Source organism: Gymnoscopelus braueri (genome assembly GCF_963280865.1).
Source record: "Gymnoscopelus braueri genome assembly, chromosome: 13".
NCBI lineage: Eukaryota > Metazoa > Chordata > Actinopteri > Myctophiformes > Myctophidae > Gymnoscopelus > Gymnoscopelus braueri.
The window spans coordinates 46,749,216-46,775,697 of NC_137615.1; the positions used below are offsets into that span (position 1 = coordinate 46,749,216).

The 26,482-nt window shown below is 40.8% G+C and overlaps 1 protein-coding gene across 1 annotated transcript; it reads left to right on the forward strand.

The window, feature by feature from the left end:
- The first annotated feature begins 418 nt into the window (after positions 1–418).
- Positions 419–26,352, forward strand: elac2 (elaC ribonuclease Z 2). Its single transcript, XM_080446110.1, has 25 exons — positions 419–857; positions 2,466–2,527; positions 3,171–3,221; positions 3,570–3,640; positions 6,273–6,337; positions 6,991–7,048; positions 7,160–7,228; positions 8,786–8,923; positions 10,546–10,601; positions 11,526–11,584; positions 11,683–11,755; positions 12,789–12,901; positions 13,153–13,251; positions 13,400–13,538; positions 14,329–14,414; positions 15,099–15,220; positions 16,198–16,294; positions 17,443–17,581; positions 17,699–17,737; positions 18,186–18,295; positions 20,119–20,218; positions 20,792–20,912; positions 21,914–21,992; positions 24,142–24,286; positions 25,945–26,352. Exons 1-25 carry the CDS (start codon positions 576–578, stop codon positions 26,182–26,184), a joined length of 2,613 nt encoding a protein of 870 aa, XP_080302236.1. The 5' UTR covers positions 419–575; the 3' UTR covers positions 26,185–26,352.
- The last annotated feature ends 130 nt before the right edge of the window (positions 26,353–26,482 follow it).

Genomic DNA, 26,482 nt, shown 5'->3' on the forward strand with positions numbered 1-26,482 from the left:
AAACTTCAATTGACCACATCTGTAGGGGGCGCAGCGGAGCAACTAAAACAGTTTTCCATCCGGTGAAATATTTTCTTTTCTGTCCAATAAGTGTATTTTAGACGTGATGTGAGGGGCTCCGAGTGTTCCCACTAAGGAAAGTAGGCTTTCAACATCTTACAAGCGTCTTTGTTTTGGTGAGTAGCGAAAGTGTATTTATTTATTTTTTTACTACAGACGAGAGGCTGCGGCCGCTGCGCTACCACGGGTGTGCGGGCAGCGGTTCGAAAGTAACATAGCGTCAAGGAGAATTACTTCTAATGCTATGGACCAGAGCTACAACCCGTTATAAAACCAAAAGAAGAAGAAGTCCCACCTGCGATTGGCCTTCTAAAGTGTATACGTCAATAACGTCATCAGTAGTGGCCGGAACAATCTTCCACAACATGATCACATGGGTCAATTTCTGTCTCCTTTCAAAGTGTAGGATAGTTGTTTATCGTTAGGTAATGATGATGACATTTCACAACAAGTCGTGAGTGATATTGTCGATGGCCAGACCCTGTCGAGTGTGTGTGTGAGTGTGTGTGTTTATTATGAACGCTGCTCGTACGTTGAGAACCTCTTTGACTTTGCTACATGTTGTGAAATCGATCAGGTCGATCAGTCATCGATCATGCAGTGATCATCATCATCATCATCAGTGCTTGTTCTTACGATCCATGGCGACCAACAACAACAACGATAATAATATCAGAACTATGATGAATTCAAAGAAAGGCAAGAAGACCAAAGAGCCTTTAAGGCATGTCAAGACCAAGGAGCAGAGGAGCAGGCGTGGTGGGGACACACATGGCCCGTCCACCGTCTACCTGCAGGTAACATAGCCCTGATCCATGACCGTCATGGATGAACTTCAACATAGTGTTTGCACGTTCTCCCTTTTTGGCCCGTACATCTACATAAACGTTCAGATTTCAAATATAAAGTGCTTAACCCATGGCCACGGATGTTGCAATTATGTACGGGCCATCAGAAGTATCCTTATCTTCCGTGTTCAATGAAAAAGCATTTTAAACCGATCGGTGGCCATTTTCTCATAGTGTTATAGTGTATCAGAGTGCAATACACCTCCCAACCAATAGGGTCGCGTAGTTGAAAATACAAAGAAAATGGCCACCGATCGGATTAAAATGCTTTTTATTTAACAATACGGAAGATACGGGTACTTCTGAGGGCCCGTACATAATTCTAACATCCGTGGCCATGAGGTAAGCACTTTATATTTGAGATCTGAACGTTTATTTAGATGTACGTCCGTAAATGGAGAAAGCTCAAACACCAGGTTGAAGTTCATCCATGATTGTCATGATATGACTGTAATGTTTCAGGGCTAGTAACATCACTGCTTCTCCCCCTCAAGGACCCCTGGGGGTCCCCTGCTAAATGATTCGTTAATAGAACCAAATGAACCCTTGCAGCCAGGTCTGTGTTCAAATGGAACCACATAGATTATGAACATGTTTTATTTATTATGAACAGGTTTTATTATTTGCCATTTGCAGGAGTGCATTGGATTCTTGAGCATAGCTCCCTGACTCAGCCTCTGAAAACAACAAGCAAGAGAATAAAATACATCCTAGAATGTCCACAAAAACCTCTGATATCTAAAAAGTTAATAAATAAATATATATTACTTACTTGCGTAGTTCACACTAACAATAAAAAATATATATTGCCCAGCTAGTAAACAGTCACATTTATTTATAAGAAAAAGGGTTTGACTAGTAGTCCTGTATGTGAATGAGGTGTGATTAGTAGTATTATTGATTACCTTCCATAACGGGTAATTCCATAAATGGTTTGCTGTTTAACAACCACTACTTTCACCCTGATGTTCCAAAAAAAATGTCCAAACATTTTTAAAAGTCTTCACAATGTTACATAATATTTCACAATTCTAACACAATCTTTCAAATGTTATTACTATTATTATTTTAAGTCTGCAAGCTCACAACACGTTGCATCAGCATCACGGCGCGTTGTGAGCTTGTTGAAGTATAAACATGGGCTTAAGTGGTTCATCTTGTCTAGATACAACCTATTCCATAAACTGGACTGGTAACGTGCACACACACACACACACACACACACACACACACACACACACACACACACACACACACACACACACACACACACTGATTAATCAAATCATCAAGAATCAGCTTTTGACACAATCGATTAGTCTGATTAACCACTTAAGCCCTATTTTATACTTCATTGCAGTGCAAAAATAGCTGATCTACAAGGTCACAAAGTGTCATGAAATGTCATGTTGTGAGCTTGTAGATCTGCTCTTTTTGCTATTTCTAAAAAGATTTGAAAGGCAAAAGAACAATTGCAATGTTATTAATAAAAAAACAAAACAATGATAGATGAAAACAAATGGATTAGTTTGACTAACTGTTGAACCCCTCCTGCAGGTGGTGTCTTCAGGCAGCAGGGCCAACGCTGCAGCACTCTACGTCTTCTCAGAGTACAACAGGTAACTATGTCACCGCTGAAAGAAGTACTCTCTTGTTTTACTGACAGAGAAGTAGAATTGCCAGTGATGGAAGAAGTAGTCAGATGTTTTACTTAACCACTTAAACCCTCTCTTCTCAGTGAGACATCGCAACGCGACACGTTGTGAGCTTATACAAATTTCCGTCTCGCGGACATATTTTATTTTCTGCCCAAAAAGTGTATTATACAGAGAAGGTGGACAAAACTGCCTTTGTCTCAGTGAGTAGCGAAGTGGTTTTGTTTATTTTTACTACAGTTGGAGCCCTCGCAGGGCAGCGAAATTTATTTGTCTATGAGCAGAGCCGAGCGCGTGGCAGGGCGTTAGAGAGAACTCACTTAACGCTCTGGACCAGGGCTACTGGGTAGCTTAACCCATAATAATACATAATTATTTATCACTTACGTAATCTGTGTTTTGTCTTCATAATCCGCAAAGTAACTTGTAACTACTGTAATGCTGTTATAGTTGAGTAAAAAGTACACTATTTCCCTCTGAGATGTAGTGGAGTAGAAGTATAAGAAAAATATAAATATTCAAGTAATGTAAAAGTACCTCAAGATGAAATGGACTTAAGTTACTTTCCACCACTGATAAATGCTTATTGTCCTCCCCTCTACCTCAGGTACCTGTTCAACTGTGGTGAAGGCACACAGAGGCTCATGCAGGAACACAAGTAAGCTGTCTTGACTGCTGTGATTTATACCAATGGCTCAGAAACTTTTTAATATTCAAGGACCCCCGTTTTGGTATCATTTATATAAGGTCACGGACCACCATAACTCTGACAGTGTAAAAAAGTACACTGTCAGAGTTACAGCCCCATAAGGGTCCATTTGGTTCCTACTGTAACTATCAATCATTTATCTGGGGACCCCCTGGGCTGGAACCCCCCTCCCAAGGACCCCTGGGTGTCCCCAGACCCCATGTTGAGAACCACTGATTTATACAAATGCAAAGAAATCACCATGAACCCTGTCAGACACTTTACAAAATGGCCTCTGTGCCGCTTTGCTGTTTACAGGTTGAAAGCTGCTCGTCTGGATAACATCTTCTTGACCAGAGTGAGCTGGCCGAATGTTGGGGGTTTATCAGGTCTGGCACACACCCAACGCTTATTAAATCCCCCTCAGTTTTCCTGTGTGTTGTGTTTTAAAGGGATAGTTCACCCCCAAAATGCCTTTTTTTTTTATATCGATTAGTCACCCCATGGAGACTCTTTTTTTTTTGTCGCATTCCTAAGCCAATAATTTGATGACCAGCTCAGATGACCGGTAGGCAGCGGTTCCGGTAGGAGACACAAAGGAGACTCTTTGTGTCTCCTACCGGAACCGCTGCCGGTCATGAAATGATTGGCTTAGTAATGCGACAAAAACGAAAAAAATATCCATGAATTCAAGTCTCCATGGGGTGACTAATCCATAGAAAAAAAGTTTTTTTTTGGGTGAACTATCCCTTTAAGTTGTTCTCCGTTATACGATGGTGACGCTCGCGTAAAATAGCCGATAAACAAGCTTACTGTGCGTCACGATGCAACGTGTTGTGTGCTTGCTGATCGGCTACTTTCGGTGAGCAACCCTTTCATATGACAAACTATAAATCAGGCTTATGTTTGAAACCTCAACTCAACATACCATTGTCACATCACAGGTTTACAGATGTAAAGAAGTGGGTGAAATTATTTGTTGTTTAAGCTACATCATTGCAGTTTCAAGAAAGGTGGAAAGAAAGAAGTAAAGAAACTGAAAAACAGGTCAAATATATCGTCGGTGTCCGGGACGAACCAGCTAACTCCATTTTCATCTTTTTTTTTTTTTTTCATAAATCAACGCTATTGAACACCCTTTACGTTTGTGTAAAAATCAAAACATTTGAACCAATGTAAAGTATTAAAAAGCGCCTCTGACGAAAACTCCCAACTCCATTGGATCCTCAAACTGTCCGTCAAAAACAAACAACTCCCCCCTCTCCTCTCCAGTGCTGCGTTTTCACAGCATGAGTAGAACGCGCTGCGCAGTGAACCAGGAGGAGTCTGTTAAAACTATGCAGTGTACCTGTTTATCAAACTTAGCACTGACGCTAATGTTATGAAAACAAGTAATTATATTTCTAAAATCTATGAAGTGTTTAATGAGGAGAGCAATGTGACAAGAAGAAAGGCGTTCATAGCATTTCTGCCGCGCTAGTTCTACTCGCTCTTTGCAGAAGTTATTGTAATATTTAAAGTCCTGTTTATTATTTTAGGCCTATATAATAAGTGTCATGAAGCATCAAGGCATTAATTCACACGTTGTTGTGATGCATTGTGAGCTTGGAGATCCATTGTTAGCTTTTGGGAATTTGTACCCTTTTGAAACCTCTCCCTCAGCAGCGAGTGGAGCTATTGTTGTTTGGACAACAACTCCATTTCAGCTTGATTTCTGCTCGTCTGAAACTACTAACTCCACTTGCGCTGGGTAAAGTGTTGATTTACCCGCGATTTGGGTAAAGTGTTGATAATATAATGACACATGCAAGTATCTGACAATATATAAAGTCACTATACCAACTTTGATGAGGCAGTATTGCTTTGTTTTAAAAATATAAGGTTTTCTTCATTTCCTGAAAATCTTTTATTTTGTTTTATCGTTTCCTGAACAATGAGCGTTTTGGAGTTAGCAGGTTCAGGCTGAACAGCAGAGATATAATGTGTGTGTGGGTAAAATAGACAATTTGCAATTTAGCAGACGCTCTTATCCTGAGCGGCTTACAAGTATGAAAACAGAATAAGCAGAGTACAGAAGAACTCTAGTCACTTAACAACAAGGTACATAATAGAGAAAACTTAGATACCAGGTAAACAATTAACCTAGCATCTGTCTAAGCCACATGCTGTCTAAAAAACATTCTGAACCGTTGTGGTCGAGAGAACACTAATCTAAAGAACAAAAACATGAGAACAAGTAACCAATTTACTTCTGCATAGCAAGCTAGCATCAATAAGGGATAGCAGTGGGATGAGGCAGTTACATAGCAGAACGTGTAATAAGAGATATATACTGTACATAAGGTGCATGGTTTCAGGTAAATACCACTAAAAGGAGGCAGTTCAAAAACGGCAGATATAACAATATTTAACAACCAACACAGTATTCATAAGTAGCAACAGTGGGGAGCACCTGCCGTCATATATATCGAGGTTTTCAGGCCAGAAACCTGCATTTTTCTACTTTTTTAATAAATCAGTGCTATTGAACACCCTTTACGTCTGTGTGTGGGTTTACAAATATCAAACCAATGAAACAAATTAAAATGTGTTTCTGACTAAACCTCCTAACTCCATTGGATCCTCAAACTGTCGGTCAAACCACCTAACTCCTACTTTGGAGAGTTGTTTTTTCCATCATTGATTAGAATGACGAAGTCAGACGGAAAAAAACCTTCCCTCCACATTAATGGTCAAAAAACTCCTAACTCCACTTGAGCTGTATTTGGGTAAAGTGATGATAATATAAGGACACATTCAAGTATCTTCACAATGTATAAAGTCACCATACCAACGTTGATGAGGCAGTATTGTGTTGTTCTAAAAACATCTTTCTTTTTTCATTTCCTGAAAAGTGAATATTTTGGACATAGCTGGGTTCTGCCCGACAACAGCGATATGCAGTATACACATGTTGGAGGCCTGTGTCATCAGGACAGCCCACCTTTCAGCTGTGTGACGACTGTGTTCTTTTTGCTACAGGGATGATACTGACACTGAAGGACACGGGTGTCCCAGAGTGTGTTCTCTCCGGACCCCCACAGCTGGTGAGTGAATGAACCTCACATGTTTCTGGAAGGAGTTTGGTGTTACTAACAGTGGTGGGAAAAAGTACTCAAATTTTTTACTTAAGTAAAAGTATCAATACTGCAATGTAGAAATTACTCTGTTACAAGTAAAAGTCCGGAATTCAGTTGAGTAAAAGTACAAAGGTATTGGTATCAAAATGTACCGTACTTAAAGCACCAAAAGTAGAAAGTGCTCATTATGCAGAATGTCCCATTTCACAAGTTTTCAAATGTATAAAAATCTTTTGAAAATAGCAGATCTACAATCTCACAATGTGTCACATCGCAACGTATTGTGAGCTTGTAGATCGGCTATTTTCAAATGGCCAAAATGTATATAGGGCTGAAGTGACTAATGTATGTTTTGTAATAATAATCAAAATCTACAAAGTAACAAGTAAATAAATTAATGTAGTGGAGTAAAAGTATAATATTTGTAGTGGAGTAGAAGTAAAAGTACTAAAAATTGCAAATACTCCAGTAAAGTAAAAGTATTGTGCTTAAGTACAGTACTTGAGTAAATGTACTTAGTTACTTTACAACACTGGTTACTAATACGTAATGTTTTATGTTTCCCCTAATTTGCTTTTAATGTCATGTTTCATCCTCATGTCTGTCCCTTTTTAATAAAGGAGAATTACCTGAATGCCATCAAGGTGTTTTCTGGACCACTGGAAGACATCAAACTATGTATGTTGACAACGGTTGCAGTCAGACTAGTATGACGGTGACATTATGTGATCTATTGGGTGTGAATGCTGCCATATTCACTGTGTGTGTGTGTGTGTTATAATCTTCCAGCCGTTCGACCGTATACCGAAGAGACATACTCGGATGCCACAATGACGGTCCTTCAAGTGCCCTTATTTGGTGAGTTATAATGCCTAAATGAAGGATATGTAAGTAAATGCTAGTAAACAAACCATTCCATGTGATCACGTTCAGCCCAAACTGCAGCACCACTCTTGCCCTGCAGGTGGAGCCATTCTCATGATGGAGGAGTAACCACATACACTTTGGATGCGAGTTATCTATTAGAATGGTTTTACATACGCATATTAGCCTTAACCTTTTCTATTGGAGACTAAGCTGTGGCTAGAAAATGCCTATCTCACCTGAACCACTTGAAGGGATAGTTCACCCAAGACAAAAAAATGTTTTCCTATCGATTAGTTACCCCATGGAGACTTGAATTCATGGATATGTTTTAGTTTTTTCGCATTCCTAAGCCAATAATCTGATGACCGGCGGACCGGTAGGCAGCGGTTCCGGTAGGAGCTGCCGGTCATCAAATTATTTGCTTAGGAATGCGACAAAAAAAAAAAAAAAACATGAATTCAACTCTCCATGGGGTAACTAATCGATAGGAAAAAAGTCATTTTGGGGGTGAACTATTCCTTTAAACTGTACTTTGTCCATACCTTTTTTTCCCTCACCAAAGCTCTGCCTATTTTTGGCACACTTTCACCTCATGACCAGAATACGTGCGCTAGGGTTCGAGTGTTTATCAGCCACAATAACTCTTGATAGTACAGTTGACTTTTATTTCTCTCATTCTTGGAGCTAGATATCCTGTAATTTGACTTCTTTACTTCTATACATTTTCTATATTTTCTTCCTTGAAGATCGTGTGGTTGACAATTTGTGTATATAATGTGATATGTGCCAACATGATGAAGATGTTGGTTCCATGCTTGATACCAGAACTGGGCTGAAATGCCAGGCTCTAGTGTAATGGTTCTCGACCTGGTGTCTTAGGACCCTCAGGGGTCCTTGAGGGGGTTCCAGGGGGGTCCCCAGCTAATTTATTGATTGTTAGGAACCAAATGGACCCTAACTTTCAGTATTATTTGAACTCCCAAGAGTGTACAAGTGTAACCAAATGGACCCTTTCCATTTGTACTCTCTGTGAGTTAAAATAACACTGAGAATCAAAAAAGGGGGGTCCTTATCCCATTAAGACCGGGAACGCATCTGTGTCACTTTAAGGTTTCTTTGGCTATTAAAAAATAGCAGATCTACAAGCTCAAAGCGTGGCACCGAGTGCCGCGCTATGAGCTTGTACATTGCTATTTTTGAAAAATCTTGAACATCTGTGCAAGTCTTTGAATATAATAGCGATCGAAGATTTGTAACTCAAATCTTTGCTTCTGGAAGTCCCTGGAACAACATATTTTGCAAATGTTCGCTTTGAAAAAATATCCAAAGATTTGCACAAATATTCACGATTTTTCCCAAAAATAGCAGATCTACAAGCTCATAGAGCGGCACTCGGTGCCGTGCTATGAGCTTGTATATCTGCTATTTTTTTAATAGCCAAAGAAACCTAAAAAATGACAGATGCTTTCCCGGTCTTAATGGGTTTAACAGAAAAAGGTTTGATTTGTAAGAATCTGAATCCGTCTTTTTGCCATGGCCATCCTGCAGCTCAGTCGACAGGCAGCGTCGACACAAACGTCTCGGCCCGGTCGGCACAGAACAGCACGGAGGAATCCCAGAGGAAAGCAGGAGGAGACCAGGGGGTTCATACCAACAGCTGCAGGGACAGGAGCTCTGCTAGTCCAGGTGAGCACCAAGGGACACATGGTGGTCCTCCTCAATGCTTTGCACTGCCAGAGCACTGTGATTTATCTGTTAGCCCATTAACTGATTCACTGCCAATCACGTAGATCTACGCAAACCTATTTAAAGCCGCCACGTGCCAATCGCGTAGATCTACGTGAAGTGAAAAAAAAAAAAATTACCCAAAGACCAAGGAGATATGATTAATCAAAGATCTAGACTCCTATCCACTTCCTTGTTAACTTAAAAATTCTGTATCTCGGCTCCTGAGTACTTTATTTTTTTCAATTAAAAACTCTGGCACTGGCTAAAAAAATATGAAAATACCTCTGGCAGTTAATGGGTTAAGACCGGGAACGCATCTGTGTGTCATTTTTAGACTTTGCCAAAATCTTTGCTTCTGAATCCTAACAGTTTTTAAAAAAAACGTATGTTGCTATAATATCAGTGCTTCTCAATGATATATGTATTTGTCCGCGAACCCACTCCATCTCAAAATATGTTATTCCAGGGACCCCCAGAAGCAAATATTTGAGTTAAAAATGTATATATATATATATATATATATTCAAAGATTTGCACACATTTTTACGATAAAAAAAAAATAGCAGGTCTACGAGCTTGTAGATCTGCTATTTTTTAATGGCCAAAGAAATCTAAAATGACACAGATGCGTTCCCGGTCTTAATGGGTTAATGCTATGCTGTGTGCCCTTGCATACTACAGCTCTAATATGTAAACACACACCACACACACACAGGCACCTGACACTTTACATATTAATGAACACATAACACTCACGCATGCACAAAGATGCTGTAATACACACATATATTATATCATTTCTGTCAGGTGGAAACGTTATAATTTCCAAAACCGTTACTTTTCAGGAAATGTCAAAAAAGAACCTGTGTTTCAATGGATCCAATGTAGTTGTTATAATTTAGTCACAAACTCACAAACTTTTAATATTGAACCAGTGAAAAGTATTAACAATTTCACTTTCAAAATTCTTCAGAAATAGCTAAACTAGCCGTAGCTGTGACGTGCTATGAGATTGGCTATTTTTGGTGTGACACAGACTTATAACTCGGCTTAGCTAGTCTCTGCGAGGACCTGTCTCATTGCAGACAGACAAGCATGGTTGCCACTTGCCAGTACTTGAGTGTTTACATCATAGAAGTCATATTACAACTGGCTTGCATTCACTGATTCAGTGTGTTGACACTCACTCAATATAGAATGTGTGATTTAAGTGTTGCAAGATTGCACTGAATAATACTGAGTTATCATAACATGCAGTATTGGTACTGTACATTATAAGGTTATGCATCCAGCTATACAATAGTGTTCTGTTGCAGTGGTTCTCAAAGAGTCTTTGAGTGAGTTCCAGGGGGTCCCTGGCAAAATGAGGAAGAGTTTAACCACTTTTCTATAGTTCAGCTATTGACAATGTCCACAAGCTCACAACACATCGCAACTTGCAGATCTGCTATTATATTATATTTGTTTTGTATTTTGCCAAATACATATCAATCTGGGCGTGCTTGACATGAAAATGTTTGAGAACCACTGTTCTGTTGTGTAATACGTAATGTTTTATGCATAATGTTGTTTGAATGTAGGTGGAAATCCCAGAACAACCAGAGATGCATCCTTGGTGGTAGCATTTGTTTGCAAGGTACAGAATTTTTTTATAAATATTCTTCTAAAAACACATCGGGAGCTGTTTCTTTTTTTTCTGTGCGTACATTTTTCCCCAAAATATATATTTTTTAACAGTTGTTCGTCCCCCGATATTCGGGACAGACGTCATCAATAACCACAGGGAAGCCACACTGTTATTAAACCCTGTCTTGTTGACATTACATTACATTACAGTCATTTAGCAGACACTTTTATCCAAAGCGACTTACAATAAGTGCATTCAACATAGGTAGGGAACGAAACTACTAATCACCAGAAGTCTTAAGTGCATTCTCTTCTAAAACAAGCAACTAAGAGTATACCTAGCGCTAAGGTAAAAGTGCAATATATCAGCTACCTACTTTCTTAAACAGATGAGACAAATAGGAAAAACAAATGAGCGAGAGCTAAAACATATAAGTGTATCGAATAAACAAGATCCAGTAAAACAATAAAACAAGAGTTCGTACAACTAGTTAACAACAAGTAGGCAAGGCAAAGAGAGGTTTACACAGAGACCATGTGAAGAGACTGGACAGCTAATAGGGCTGCAACTGTCCATTACTTGATATAATCCAGATACAAATGTTGTACTTAGTGGCACAACGGTGTCGTGCAAAAGTAGTGAAAATAGTATTATTCGGAACAAGCCTCGATATTAGTCCTTGCAGAAATTCCCTTTGTGCCAAGCAGCCATCAGGACACAGAAATCACACAATACATAAACAAACAACACTAGAATTAAGCATTTTTGTATCATTTATTTGTCACGCCCCGGTGTGTAAAGGCCTTTACATGGTATATGAGGCACGCTTGGAAGAAATCAGCATTTTAATGATAGATCTACAAGCTCACACTACACGTTGTGAGCTTATGGATCCGCACATTTCTTAAAGGAATTTTCTCTCCTCATATGCAGCTGCACCCCAAGAAAGGAAACTTCTTGGTCCCTGAAGCAAAGAAGCTTGGTATGCCCGTGTAAGTGGACTTTTGTATTTTAGATGCAAAGGTACATTACTGTATGTGCTTTCTCACTAAAAGTTTGGATTTTGTTCTTCTCTCTCCTTCTCTCGCAGTGGCACAGCAGCCATCGGCAAACTCGTTAAACAGCTTAAGGATGGGAAAAGTGTCATGTACGAAGGGAAAGAGGTAGTTTTTTCAACTTACTCGTAACAGGACTCCTTACACCCTTTCCCCACCTAAATTGGTGCTTTTTTTCTTCTCCAAACATGGGAAAACCTGATAAAATGGACTTCTTTCCACTGTCTGTAGAGAAGTATTCCATTGCTTCTTTTTTTTGTCGTGTTCGACTTCACAAAAGTGTCCGATCATGAGGATAGGATTTCTTCTCATCTTCCTTCTCTCTGGGCGGCCATACACTGTCTAGTAATCAGAAGGGCGCTGGTTCAACCCTCAGATAGCCCATCTACTGTATTTTTCAAAGTGTCCCTGATCAAGACACCACTCATCTGAGCAAGCCCTCTGCTGGGTGAATGCGGAAAAGTAATTCCCCCTCAGGATGAAAATAGAAATGTTTTCTCTCAGATGTGTGCTGTCAAGAGGCGATATACCTTTACAACTATCCAAACCGATGGCAAGAATAGTTTTTTTGGATTGCTTGCAAAAAGCCATGTCGTTAGGGGTTATAAAAGTAAAGAGGATTCTGATTACAAAAACAAAAAAGGAATTATCTTTTGTTTTGGATTGACAACATTACAAGGTTACATAAAGTTACCGGTAGCCTAAGTCATTTTCTGAATATATCTCACTGTTCTAACTTTTCGAATTATTTACCTTGCCATTTTTTATATTTTATTTTTAGATTGTCGCCTTTAATGCCATGAGTTTAGACCTGAGGCCGATTCTAAAAACGCCTTACAAATCCTGAAGTTTTCTAAAAAACTTCAAATATTTATTCAAAAATTACAACAAATGTATGTTGCTATATTCTGCACATAGCAACAAGAACCCCAAAAAGGGGTTCCCGTCTTGAAAGGTATAGTTACAAATAGGGGTTCCCGCCCTAAATGGGTTAATAACCGTTTACATCGATCAGTTCGATTAACTGTTCCATCCCTAGATGCAAGCAATTTTTTTCCTGAATGTTCACCTATTATGCCGTGCCCAGAATAGGGATGCTAGGGTTCATGTGGTTAACGATTGCGTATCCGTTGTTCTGTAGATCCGGCCCGAGCAGGTCTGCACTCCCACTTACCCGTCACCAGCCTTCATCATAGTTGAGTGTCCCTCTAAGGAGTTTCTGAAAGCCATCTGCAGCGATCAGCAGCTGGGCAGGTAAACACTCTGTGCAGTCCCTAGAAGAGACAAGTGTCCCCTGAGGGCTTTCTGACAGAAAGTGTGTGTGTGTGTTGTTCTTCCTGTGCTGTTATTGTAGCTTTAATTGGTATTTGACTTGTTCTATTTTATCTGTCAGTCCTCTTTGTGTTGTTGCAATGATATTATTATTATTATCATGAACTAAATAAGTGGTTTAGTGTTGTAGAGAGCAGTATGACTGTCCAGTGCTGTGTGTTTATCTTGTATAGTTACCAGACCGGGGGGAGTGAAGACCCTGCTGCATTAGTGGTCCACATGACTCCGGAATCTATCTTGAAAACGGATGAATACAAGGAGTGGATGAAGAGGTACTCTTTTCTTACAGTGTAACACCTCATTTGTTTAGTCGCTGGCCAAAAAGAACAGATCTACAAGCTAACAACATGTCGCTCTGGTTGTGGTCTTACAGTTTGATGTGTTGAGGCCAGGAGTCATATCCCATTTGTCTGTTTCTAGGTTCCCCTCGACTACCGAGCATCTGATACTCAACGAGCAAACCTGCACTGTCCACAACATCAGAAGCCACAAGATTCAGGCCCAGCTGAATATGATTCACCCGGAGATCTTTCCGAACATCAAGCCTTACAAAGCAACGGTAATGCCCGAGTTCTACTTGCTTGCATGCCACGTCGGGCCGTCCGACCGTAGCAGATCTAGTGCCCGATCTAGTTTGTTGTAGATCAGGGGTCTTCAACCCTTTTCAGGTCAAGGACCCCCCCTAGCTGCGAGAGAGATGAAGCAGGGACCCCCACTATTGTGTTGCAGATTAATTTTTTTCTTAGATTTCATAGATACTGTAGGTTCATACATAGACTTGTTCCAATATGTTGGATTCATGTTTAACATGTATTGTCAGACAGTTACCTTTGAAACCCTCAATATTCCCTCTACTCCAACTCTCCGAAAATAGCCGAGCTTGTAGATCTGCTATTTTCGGCTAATGTTCCCCACCACTCAAAGATTTGGCGGACCCCTTGTAGTAACTCTGAGGACCCCCTGTTGAAGACCCCTAGCCTGGCTCCACCCCCTGAATCGCTTGTCTCGCATTCAGGGTCTGGTGACGGTGTTGAAGGCGGGGGTTTCTCGGTTGAAAATCTGTACGACTAATCGGGATTGGGATAATCCAGTATGAACCAATCGCCAAAGAGTCCAACTTTGGCCACGCCCCCCACCTCAGAAAACAGCTGCACTGAGAGGGCTTTCAGACTGAATGATGGAGTGAAACGAAATGAAAATTCAGGCTGAGTGTCAGGCTAGAAGACCCCTGTTATAGATACACAATTCTTTGGAGTGCAGTATTACCATGTGTTCTACTTAAGTCGTGCTCGTTGTTTTGTTCTGTTTGTAAGATACTGAAAGCTAAGAGTTCTATTGTCGTTCCCCAGGAGAGCCAGGCGGACATGCACGTCCCCACCGTCAGAGCAGAGTGCATGCTGAAGTTCCAGTTCAGACCTGTGATGGAATGGCAAAGGTTGGTTTTTGTCCCTTCGTCCGCTTGTCACAGAAAACAATGTGGAATGGAACACTGCACTCAGCTGTAGTTATTTTCCCTCCATCTGACGAGCCTTTTCTTTTTGTCATACTTCTCTAGTGTGAAAACTAAAGCTTGCAATCCATAACTTTCTGTGTGAATAAAACGTTATTTAACCGATCTGAGTGATTGGTTAAAATAATGATGAATAATAATAAATGGATGATAAATAATATAACTATATAACTATATATATATATATATATATATATATATATATATATATATATATATATATATATATATATATATGTATGTATGTGTATAATATAACGAATGCAATTGCGGTGGTTGGGGGGTGGTCCCTCTACTCTATTGAGACATTTAAATACATCTTACAGATTGCAGCTTTAACCCCTATTTTTAACTATACCTTTCAGGACGGGAACCCCTTTTGGGGTTCTTGTTGCTATGTACAGTATATAGCAACATATATTTGTTGTAATTTTTAAATAAATATTTGAAGTTTTTCAGAAAACTTGGGTCAGGATTTAGAAGGCGTTTTTTGAATCGGTGTCAGGTCTAAATGGGTTAAGAGTCACTCACTTTCCCCCTCAATTGATTTCTGTGTGTATGTGTGACTGTGTGACCGCGCCCCTCTCACTCTGTCACTCATTTGTTTAGAGATGCGATCCCCTCTTGTGACACCGAGGAGTTTGTGAAAGAGGCTGCAGAGGTCCCCGACTTTGTGCGAGAAGTGGAGGAGTGCAAACAGTTCTGTTCCACTGACACGGCACTGCTGTCTGGTGAGTTCTGCTTTGGACAGCCAGAAGGTATACAGGAATGAGGGCCAAGACAAGACAACCAAGTGTTGCTTTTTAGTAACCTGTGGCCCATAGGTCAGGAGCCTATCTTCTGTTTCTGTAGCGTGAGGCGTGAAGTACACCTCCTGGTCACGACACTAATATGTTACATGATGTACAAGACAAGTACACCCCCGTGAACATGACACTAGTATGTTACATGATGCACAAGACAAGTACACCCCCGTGAACATGACACTAGTATGTTACATGATGCACAAGACAAGTACACCCCCGTGAACATGACACTAGTATGTTACATGATGCACAAGACAAGTACACCCCCGTGGACATGACACTAGTATGTTACATGATGCACAAGACAAGTACACCCCCGTGGACATGACACTAGTATGTTACATGATGCACAAGACAAGTACACCCCCGTGGACATGACACTAGTATGTTACATGGACTTACCCCAGTCCAACCCTTGATGCTGATTCCAAGCAGGGACGAATTAGGTACCATTTTTATAGTATTTGGTATGATTCTGCCGAGGATTGAAACCCGATCTCCCAATCTCAGGGCACACACTCTAACCGCAAGGCCACTGAGCTGGTACTTAAACCCTTGTGTCACTAGTATTCTTGACATGTCATAATAGGTGAACATTCTGTGAAAAATAGATCTGATATTTTATGCTATTTTCGTGATTTGGTGTAGAGGGGGGAAATAAAAGGAGTGTGCCCCTGTGGCCAAAATATCAGATCTACAAGCTCACAACGCATCATCATGTTGCAATACGTTGTGAGCTTGTAGATCTTCCAATTATTATGGGAAGGGATGGAAGATCTGAAACTACAGATAAGGCTTAATTGATTAGAATTGGTGATGGTGATTGGACGATGGTGTGCCGTTGTTCATGGTTTGTAGAGCAGGTCATTTAGGTTCGTGTACCTGTGTTGTTTGTCATGCAGGACAAGCAGAGAGGTATCCAGAGGTGGTTTTCCTGGGAACAGGATCTGCAATCCCCACGAAGCTGAGGAATGTCAGCGGCACTTTAGTCAACATCAGGTACGGCAGTCATTCACTCAGCCTTTTTCTAATTTCAAGGACCCCCAGTGTGATATGCATTAGGCCAAGGACCCCCTTTTCACATGATGTTTCATCTCTGGGACCCCCGATCCACACTGTAAAATCATCAGTGTTAATCTAACTCTCAAGAGTGTACAAATGGAACCCAATTGGACCTCTACGGCTGGAGGGTTCTGGCGGGAGTTTTGAATAAGGGACTTTTACTTTGTAACCAAAGTATTTTCATATTGTGATATTTGCTACTTTTACTTAACCCATTAACACATTGACCGCCAGAGGTTAATCTCATAATGTACTCACCAGTGCCAACGTTTTATTGTTGTTTTTTGTTTTTTTCACGTTGCCATAGACCTCGTTAAAATCTTTAAGATTGAGCTGTGCACTGTTTGTATACATCGCGGAGATCTCCCTGCGTCTACCAGTCCAAACCACGTGTCAAACGGAGCCGCCATGTTGTAGTTAGAACGGTTTATGTTAAACAGTGATCAGCGAGGAGAAAAACTACAATCGAAGAAAATTGCGTTTCAGTGTGCGCTTTAGAATGGAGGCCTACGGGATCGGCAAAACGTGATCCCGAATAATTCCGTTTCCGGTGGTGTTACAATGAAATGTGCCGTATAGAAAATTGAAAGGTTTTTTTTTTCGAAAAAAAGGAAAAAGCACCACAGCCCGTACGCTACGGGATCGGCGCTTTACGGTTGGATTTATCGGGCCGTAGGCTACGGGCCTGGCGGTGAGAGTGTTAAGACCTGAGGCCGATTCTAAAAATGTTTTCTAAATCCTAACAGTTTAAAAAATACATATATATATATTAAAAAATATATATATCAAAAAATATTTTATTCCAGGGGCCCCCAGAAGAAAAGATTTGAGTTACAAATGTTCGCTTTAAAAAGTAGATATTCAAAGATTTGCACACATTTTCACGATTTTTCAAAAATAGCAGATATACAAGCTCGTAGCGCGGCACTCGGTGCCACGCTACGAGCTTGTATATCTGCTATTTTTGAATAGCCAAAGACATCTAAAATGACGCAGATGCGTCCCCGGTCTTCATGGGTTAAGTACAAAGACCTGCGTTCCTCTTCCACCACTGTTAGTGACATTTCGTTGTCCATGAATCCCAGCCAGAGTCAGTCGGTGATGTTGGACTGTGGTGAGGGGATCTTCGGTCAGCTGTGCAGACACTACGGGGACGGCGTGGACGAAGTTCTGTCCAACATCTCGACAGTGTTCGTCTCACACCTGCACGCTGACCATCACACGGTATAGGGAGCTGTTTGCCTACACTGTTTGCCATTTCTGAAGTAATCATTTTCGCACTGGCCGACTCTCATTGTATTCCTGATATTTGTGTGTGTGTGTGTGTTTTTTTTATCCCAGGGACTGTTAAACTTGCTCTATCAGAGGAAAAGAGCGCTGGTCAGTTCACTTTCTTTTGTCTCCTGTTTTTAAATCCTACACATTGAGCCTTTTGAATGGGAATTTATAGCTAAGGAATTATATGAGAAGAAATGTTTACAAGGGTTATAAATTACACGATCTGATTGCTCAGCTTCATATCCTTATGGTAATAAGCTTCTCTGAACCCTCCATTCAGTGTCCTCATTTGTATAAACATTTGTAGATAGAAATATTACAATAGATAAAAAGTTGTTTGTATTTTTTTAAGATTTGTTTTTATCTGCATCAGTGTTTATGGTTAAAACGTCTAGTATTTGAAAACATCCTTAATGCTTAATTTTTAAGTCATGTGCTGAGAATAGTCAATCTACAGTACCAGGTCAAGGCTTGTCGCGGTGCTATTTTCGGGCTTTGATGTGGGTCTTTTACATGTGAGTGATGTGGTCATATTATGTGCTGACTGTAGGAGACTCTCGGGAAAGACTTCAGCCCCATCTACTTGATGGCCCCGTTCCAGATGATGAGCTGGCTCAACCAGTACCACTACCACTGTGAGGAGGTCCTCAGCCATGTCAAGTAGGTGGACGCACAAGTCTTATTATAACTAGAGCCTGACCCATGCCAGATGTTTGGATCCGATCACGAGTCCTAGACCACTGAATATCAATTTGAGAACATTAACTTATAATAAAACAAATACAAATGACCACACATTACTCCTGATGAGTTAAAACATTTAACCCTTTAAGACCGGGAACACATCTGAGTAATTTTTTCTTTGCTTTCTTTTCCTATTCAAAAATATACAAGCTCAAATATACAAGCTCATAGCGCGGCACCGAGTGCCGCGCTATGAGCTTGTAGATCTGCTGTTTTTGAAAAATCGTGAACATTTTGTGCAAATCTTTGAATATGTATTTTTTTTTGTAGCAACATACGTTTTTTCAAAAAACTGTTAGAGATTTAGAAGACATTTGTAGAATCCCCAGAAGCAAAGATTTGAGTTACAAGTGTTACAAAAAATATATATATATTCAAAGATTTGCCCAAAAAATCTAGATTTTTCTAAAATAGCAGATCTACAAGCTCACAGCGTGGCACTCGGTGCCGTGCTGTGAGCTTGTAGATCTGCTATTTTTGAATAGCCAAAGAAATCTTAAAATGACACAGATGCGTTCCCGGTCTTAACGGGTTAATGTAAGTATATACATTAAACCATTGAACTTTAATAATACAATGAACAAGCAAGCAAGTAAATATAAGCACATTATGCACATGAACTGAACTGTATTTATTTTAACCATATAAGCCCTATTCCAAAACTTTCAGAACCAGCCAAGTCATTCGTGGGGCCTTAGACTTTGGTCTAGACTCTGGAAGGGACAGAGTGTTCTGCGTTAGGTTATTACAGGGATGGAAGATCTGAATTGTGGGCAGGTTTCTGACCCTACTGGACCTTTTTAAAAGTAATCCCTAAAGTCAGTTCTAAAACAGGGAGCAAGTGTACAAGAGCCTGAAATTGGGGTGATGTGAGCTAAAGGAATCTAAGCATAGTGATAAATGCATGGTTGACCTTTTGACTGGCTGTATTTTAAAGGCAACAGATAATGTTTAACAGAGTGTCTTCCAGAGCATTGCACAAGCAGCTGGTTTTGAATGCGAGACATTTACAATGTACATTTATAGGCCGATATTGTACCAAGTATTGTTGATGCAGCATGTACAACTAGCAACTTCCTCCACTCGTGATGTCATGATTGTTCATACCCAGACCGCTGCTCTTTCAGCATTTACGAAAAACAGTTATCTTTTTATGTCAGTTTCATGTGATTACAAAAAAAAGCTTGGACTAATATGTAAATATCTGAAGGTATCTTTTATCTGTTACTCTACCTCAAAAGTACCTTTTGTTCAATACTTTTGCTCAACAATTCACTTGACTATTAGTTCATTTCAACCTGACAATAGCAGATCTACAAGCTCACAACGCATATTAACGTGTTGTGAGCTTGTTTGATCTCCAATTTTCACCGTGTGACACCATTGTACGACAAAGTATATTTTGTAAAAATCGTATTAGACCTGTGCTCGACTGTCAGTTTGGCACATGCGTGTGACCATATTTGGGCATAGCAATTGGATTTGTGGCTGTGGACAACCGGATTCTTCATATATGCCTATATATGGGCGTATTGGTCGGCTTGGCGGTTCTGGACAACGCCTATCAAACCGCCTCGATGTCGGTTATATAAATGCCCCTCGGGTCGGCTGCGTACCGAGTTTGAAGTCTGTGTGTCCGGTGGTTCTCGAGATACGTGAATAACAGACGGACGGACAGACATGCTACCGTACAGAGATTCCGCACATTAATTGTACAATTTGATTCTATTTTTTCTCAGCTTTGTCCCGAACAACTATTTGTGTGAAGGAGCAGAGGTGAACAACAATAAGACAAAGTCCTTCATCGAAGCGATGCTGAAGAAAAACAACTTGGAAAAGGTGTGTGGATCATCTGAACCATTAATTGCTTTTCTTTGTTCAAAGTGCATATTTGATGTGGGACATGGTAGAATGTAACTACTAAGTACTTTTACTCAAGTACTGTAATGATAAATGATGTATTATTACAGGTTAATCTACCTAGCAACACATAAAGTTATTAAAATCGGCCCCACATTTACCAGCTGCAACATTAAAGTGATGAACACATTAATGCATGACCAATTAGAGTTCTCAATGGGCCTGAAAATTAAGGCCCGGCCCTAATTGGGCCCTACTGGGTTTTTGGCTGTGTTTTGGCCATTGTCCCCCTTTTTTCTTTAATAACACAGGCTAGGGTTGGGTAGGGTCTGGTTTGGGCAGAATTTGAGAACTCTATGACCATATTCTGTATGAGTACTTTTATGTTTGGTAAGCTTATTTGATGCCAATACCTTTGTACTAAGTCAAATAATGAGTACACAGCATTTCTAAATTGTGGTATTGCTACCTTTTATTTATTTAAGTAAAATCTGAGTACCACTTCCATCACTGTAAAACGTCATACAGGTCTTTGCTTCTCCTGGTCTCTAGGTCCAGACGTGTCTGGTGCGTCACTGCAAGAGCGCCTACGCCTGCAGCATCACGCATCAGTCGGGGTGGAAGCTTGTGTTTTCTGGCGACACCATGCCCTGTGACGCCTTGGTGCTCATGGGTCAGTATTACACCTCAACCCAACATTGGTGGCACTTTACTCCACCTGTATCTAGATACAGGTGGAGTAAAGTGAGTGTTAGATTTGCCATTTCAGAGATCCATAAAATCATGTGTCCGTTTGTATATATAGTTAAATCAAAGATGCAATAGACCAGTGATTTTCAAACTTTTGAATTTCATGGACCTGTTTTTCACGGACCAGTGTTAATTTAACTCTGAGAGCGTACAAATGGAAGTGTCCATTTGGACCCTCTGATGGTCCCCGGACCAGACATTGAGACCCACTGCCTTACGTAATTGCGCAAAATATCTTTTCCATGCCATCGATCGGCTCTCAAAGGAGCCGATGAATCACACTCAAGCGTTCCTACGGGACTTCATTGACTCTTCTATCTAAATAGCTGGACTGGACTCTGTCCAAGTAAAGCCAGACGGAGCGGGTAGAGGCAGCGAGTCCCACGTCTGATCATTATAGATGGATCAGCTCTTCACACAGACAGGGCGTGCCGGGCCCTGATCGCACGTGCGAGCACACACACACACACACACACACACACACACACACACGCACCTTGATTGATTTCCTTTGGAACGGGAAGGGCAGTCTATGGTGTGTGTGTGTCTGTAAAGCCCCAATTTATATTTAATTGCGCGCCCGTGTCCCACGCTTAAAATCTACAAGCAGATCTACAAGCACACTACCAGGGCTGCAACTATCAGTTATTTTTCAGTTTATTTTTCCCCCTGTTTCTTTTGTTTCTATCTCCCAAAATAGGGATGGCACGTTAAAAGTATTACAAAAAAAAAATAGTTCAATTACATCAATTATCGGCTGTACCCATACTCTCAATACGTCGTGTTTTGAGCTTGTAGGTCAGCTATTTTCAGACCTGGACACTGTGGTACTGTATGTATAAGTCAGATTTTAGTACTGGTCTGTACACCGGCTGTGTGATTCATGTTCATGCCTCCGTTCTCTTTGTTTGTTTGTTTTTAAAGGAAAGGACGCAACGCTACTGATTCATGAGGCGACACTGGAAGACGGACTGGAGGAGGAGGCTGTGGAGAAGAGACATAGGTGTGTATGTCACAGTTAATGTCTGATGGCACTTATTCACTACAAAGAGTTAACCCAGAACCCTCCCATCACCTGAAACTTTCCAGAAGCCATTCAAGTCCTTTGATGTTTTTTTGTTTACGTTTCAATTATAACCAGAACCAGTTCCGTTCAGTTTTTATTTATGTATAGTGCAACGTCACCCCAATACAAGGGATCTCTGTACACTTCATATACAAAGCAAAACACAATGTATACTGAGTGATTTCCACCCCTGAAGAGGGAGGTACTGTACGTCATAAAAAAAACCTGTGTCCATTATCCGTTTTTCTTTTTTTCAAAAATAGCTAATCTTCAAGCTGACAATGCGTCGCCCCAACGCCTTGTGAGCCTTGTTGGCTATTTTTGAGAATGTTTTAAAGTGTCTAGTTCCTGTGTCGTCACCTCAGCTTGACCAATCCATGGCCACAGCACCGCTTGCTCCTGCCATGGGTTCCCAGAACTCAGCCTAGCAGGGTGAGCAGGGTCCAAATTAGGTTCTGAGAACTTTCTCTGAAACCGAGCCGTAGCGTATGGGAACAAACCCCTGAACCTGTGAAATAGGTTAATACAGCACGCTTCACTTTTATTGGAAAGGAGCCATAACAGAGCTCAAGCAAGGAGTTACAGTATCAGCAAGGGACAATTGTGTTCACAAACGGCCTTACCGTTGGAAATGCATATGCTCAAACTGGATGACCCTCCACTCACAAGAAAATACAAATAAAACGTTGTAATGTTAGATAAAGCTGTATTTCAGCAGACAATGGAAATGCTCTCACTGCAGATTGCAGTAATTTTGAGCAAATTGTTACCTGCTTCATTCTCCCCCACAATTGCCATTGATTTCCCTTTTTCCTTTTCTTTTTATTTGTGTCTTTTATCAAGGCTGTGTAAGAAGCCGCCTTCTTCCGCTATCACTGAATTGAACACAAATCAAGAAAAGAGAGAATGCCTCTGAGAAATGCATTGATTTGGCCAACTGGCTTTTGCAAAGAAAAAGTTTTTTTTTGTGTGTGTGTTGCAGTTCCTTGTATTTCCCCCATAGAGCCTGGTCTATCTTAGATGTAACTAAGTGTAACGTATTGTCACTGCCAGTTCGAAACCTTGTATCCCTTTTATCATCTTTTTCATTGTTTGTTTGCTTGTTTGTTTTTTAGATAAATCATTCACACTTTACGTCTCTCTGTGGGTTTAGTTAACAATTACAGTAGTTGGCTACTTAAGCTACTACTTTATTCTTATTGTTTGAAATAAACAGCGAAACTAGCCTATCTGCTCACAACGCCTGGGTTTGTAGATCTGCTAGTTTTGCGATTTTGTAACGAATTCATTCATTTTATTTTTGAACAATTCCGCTTATAATGACATGCCCAAAATAGGAACGCCAGGTTGAAAGTTGTTAACCAATGAAACACACAGTATTAGAGCTTGTGACTAAATTGCATAACTCAGTGGTTTTCAACCCTTTTCATATCAAGGTCCATTATTTATTCGGCATTTGAGCCACGGAACCACCGTTTGACGAGATTTAGCCTCTCAGAACCTAGAATATTTTGTTATCGTTGGATAAGATTTTGTCCACAATTCCATGCTGTATTGATGTTGGTGCCATAGGAGAGATAACACTACAGGCAAACAATCGAAATAACAATTATTTTACGTTCTCTAATTCTGTAGACTTCTTTTAAAGTAAGTAATAGACCACATTCACACGGCGGCCATTTTGGAATTTAACATTGAAAGTGCCACCACGTTGCCGTGGCAACCGGGTTGGCACTTCATTGACTTAATAGCAACATGGCCTCCGTGTGAATATGGTCAGATGTTTAACAATAATTTAACTCTTGAGAGTGTAAAATGGAACGGGTCCATTTGGTTTCATTTTACACTCTCAAGAGTGTAAAGTGTAAAGATCTATAAGGGTCCATTTGGTTACCAACTCTCCATCATTTTGCTGGGTACCACCTGGAACCCCCTCAAGGACCACTGGTGGTCCCCGGACCACTGGTTGAGAACCACTGGCATAACTCCATTAGGTACATTGTTTTGTCCATACAAGGTTCCCAGCCGACAGTGACGATACGTTTGTCTCATTGCCTGCCTGCTTATCTCCCTTTCCCCTGGACAGCACCACCTCCCAGGCCATCGCCATCGGCATGAAGATGAAGGCACAGTTCATCATGTTGAACCACTTCAGCCAGCGCTACGCCAAGATCCCTCTGTTCAGTGAAGACTTCAACGACAGGGTGGGGATATCCTTCGACCACATGAGGGTGAGTCAACCCATTAAGACCTGATCTCAAACTCTTTCGTGCCAAGGACCCCCCCTGTATTTGGCCTGTATTTGACCTCCGTCTGAAAGATCTTTCAAAACATTTCAAAAATAGCAGCTGTACAAGCGCTGTGAGCTTGTAGATCTGCTATTTTTGAGAACCACTGTTCTAAAACAATGTTCTAAATCTTTTCTGAAAAACCTATGTTGCTATAAAATGACACACTGTCTTAACCCATTAAAACTGGGAAAGTATCTGATTCTTAACCTTTTTTGTTTCAAGTTTGGTATGCATTATTAGGCCGCAGAGCAGACAGTTTTGTTTTTTACATTGTAAATCCTCAGTGCTTATTTAACTCTGAATGTGTCAAAATGGAACCAAATGGACCCGTAATCCAATTGTACACTCTGTGTTACAGACCCTTAAGTCTCCATTTTGACCCCTGGTGGTCCCAGTTGTTACTATTGTGGTGCTGAATGTGATGTAGTAACTTTCAAAACCTATGCTATGAGCCTACCTATATTAATGTCATAGTATGTGTTAAAGGTGCAGTAGACAACATTCAGCCACTAGATGTCGCACTCTCAAGACCTGTTGTACAGTATAAGGCAGTGGTTCTCAACCTTTTCAGGCCGCGACCCCCCAAAATAATCATATTTGAACTGGGGACCCGACAAAATAAATAATCACGTTTGAACTGGGGACCCCCCACCCTGTCCTGACAAGCACTCACTTCGAATTGTTGTAGCTGAAGCATTACATTTAGTTTGACTCGATTCCACAGATGGATATTGCGAAAATAGCCGATCTACAAGATCAGCTATTTTCACAATTGTTGCCTCTTTCTTATATTATTTGACAATTTGGCCAATGTTTGACCAGTTTTTATACTATAGTTTGTTGATTACCTTTGATGCAGTAATGGTCTTTCATCTTTCTTTCTTTTATTTTAAGGTATTAAAAAGGTCTTAAAAGTCCTTAAATTGTCACTTAACTCCCCCCCCCCAAAAAAAAATTATATGGGGGTCCCGAGTACCGACCCACAGGTTGAGAACCACTAGTATAAATTAACACATTTAGTGCCAGAGGTTTTTTAAAACGGGGTACATCCAGTGCCAGCGCTTCTTACCGTTTACGCTGATCTGTTTAGAGCTGTAGAAGCCTCCACGAGGACACGGATGTAAACAAAGGGTGTGTGCGCGATGGCCGAGGGTCCCGTCTAACGACTGGAACAATAATATGTCTAACGCGATCCGCCATTGCAGAGTGATCGTGCGGCAAAAAAGGCACGTTTTCCCCACTGTAAAAAGATATGGAGAGATAGGGACCTTTTTCTCAAGATCCTATCATTGGAGTGGATGGGAGGTACGTTTTTTTGACTGGATTCACATCCGTCCATTCCATTTTACAGGGTCCGCGGATAATTCCTAAGTTGCGTTAGAGTGCCCCATGTGAAAAATAAATAAATGAAATTGAACACACGTAGATCTACGGTTATGGCACTCAATGTGTCAAGAAATAGAACTTTGTTAGTTAGACTTTGACTTTCCCAATGGTGTGACTTGGGCACAAACATTTTGAAAACCACAGCTCTACATTCCTGTTAACCTTTTCCCTCTCTCCTCTCAACTCCTCCTCTACCTCCCCTCCCCACTCAGATCCGGTTCAGAGACTTCGGCCTCATCCCCAGGCTCATCCCCGCCCTCAAAGCCCTCTTTGCATTAGAGATCGGCGAGATGGAGGAGCGCAGAGAGAGGAGGGAGCTTAGACAGTTTCACGAGATGGCCGCCGCCGCCACACAGCTGTCCGCGGCGGACAAGGAGGCACACGGTGCCAAACGCCAGCAGGACGAACCAATGGCAGAGAACACAGAGGCCAAGAGACTTAAAGCTACTTAACCTAGTGTTTAACCCTTTAAGACCGGGAACGCATCCGTGTCATTTTAGATTTCTTTGGCTATTCAAATAGCAGATCTACAAATGAGCTTGTAGATCTGCTATTTTTGAAAAATCTTGAAAATGTGTGCAAATCTTTGAATACATACAGTATATATGTTTTAAAGCGAACATTTTTAACTCCGATCTGTGCTTCTGGGGGTCCCTGGAACAACATATTTTGAGATGGGGGGTCCGCGGCCAAATGCATATCATTTTGGGGGTCCTTGACGTGGAAAAGTTGTAGCACCACTGATATAGC

Coding starts and splice junctions, on each gene's coding strand:
- elac2 (XM_080446110.1), top strand. CDS start 576: ATGAACGCTGCTCGTACGTTGAGAACCTCTTTGACTTTGCTACATGTT. Junction 6,338..6,990: donor TCTCCGGACCCCCACAGCTG/GTGAGTGAATGA, acceptor TTTTTAATAAAG/GAGAATTACCTGAATGCCAT. Junction 17,738..18,185: donor ATCAGAGGAAAAGAGCGCTG/GTCAGTTCACTT, acceptor TGCTGACTGTAG/GAGACTCTCGGGAAAGACTT.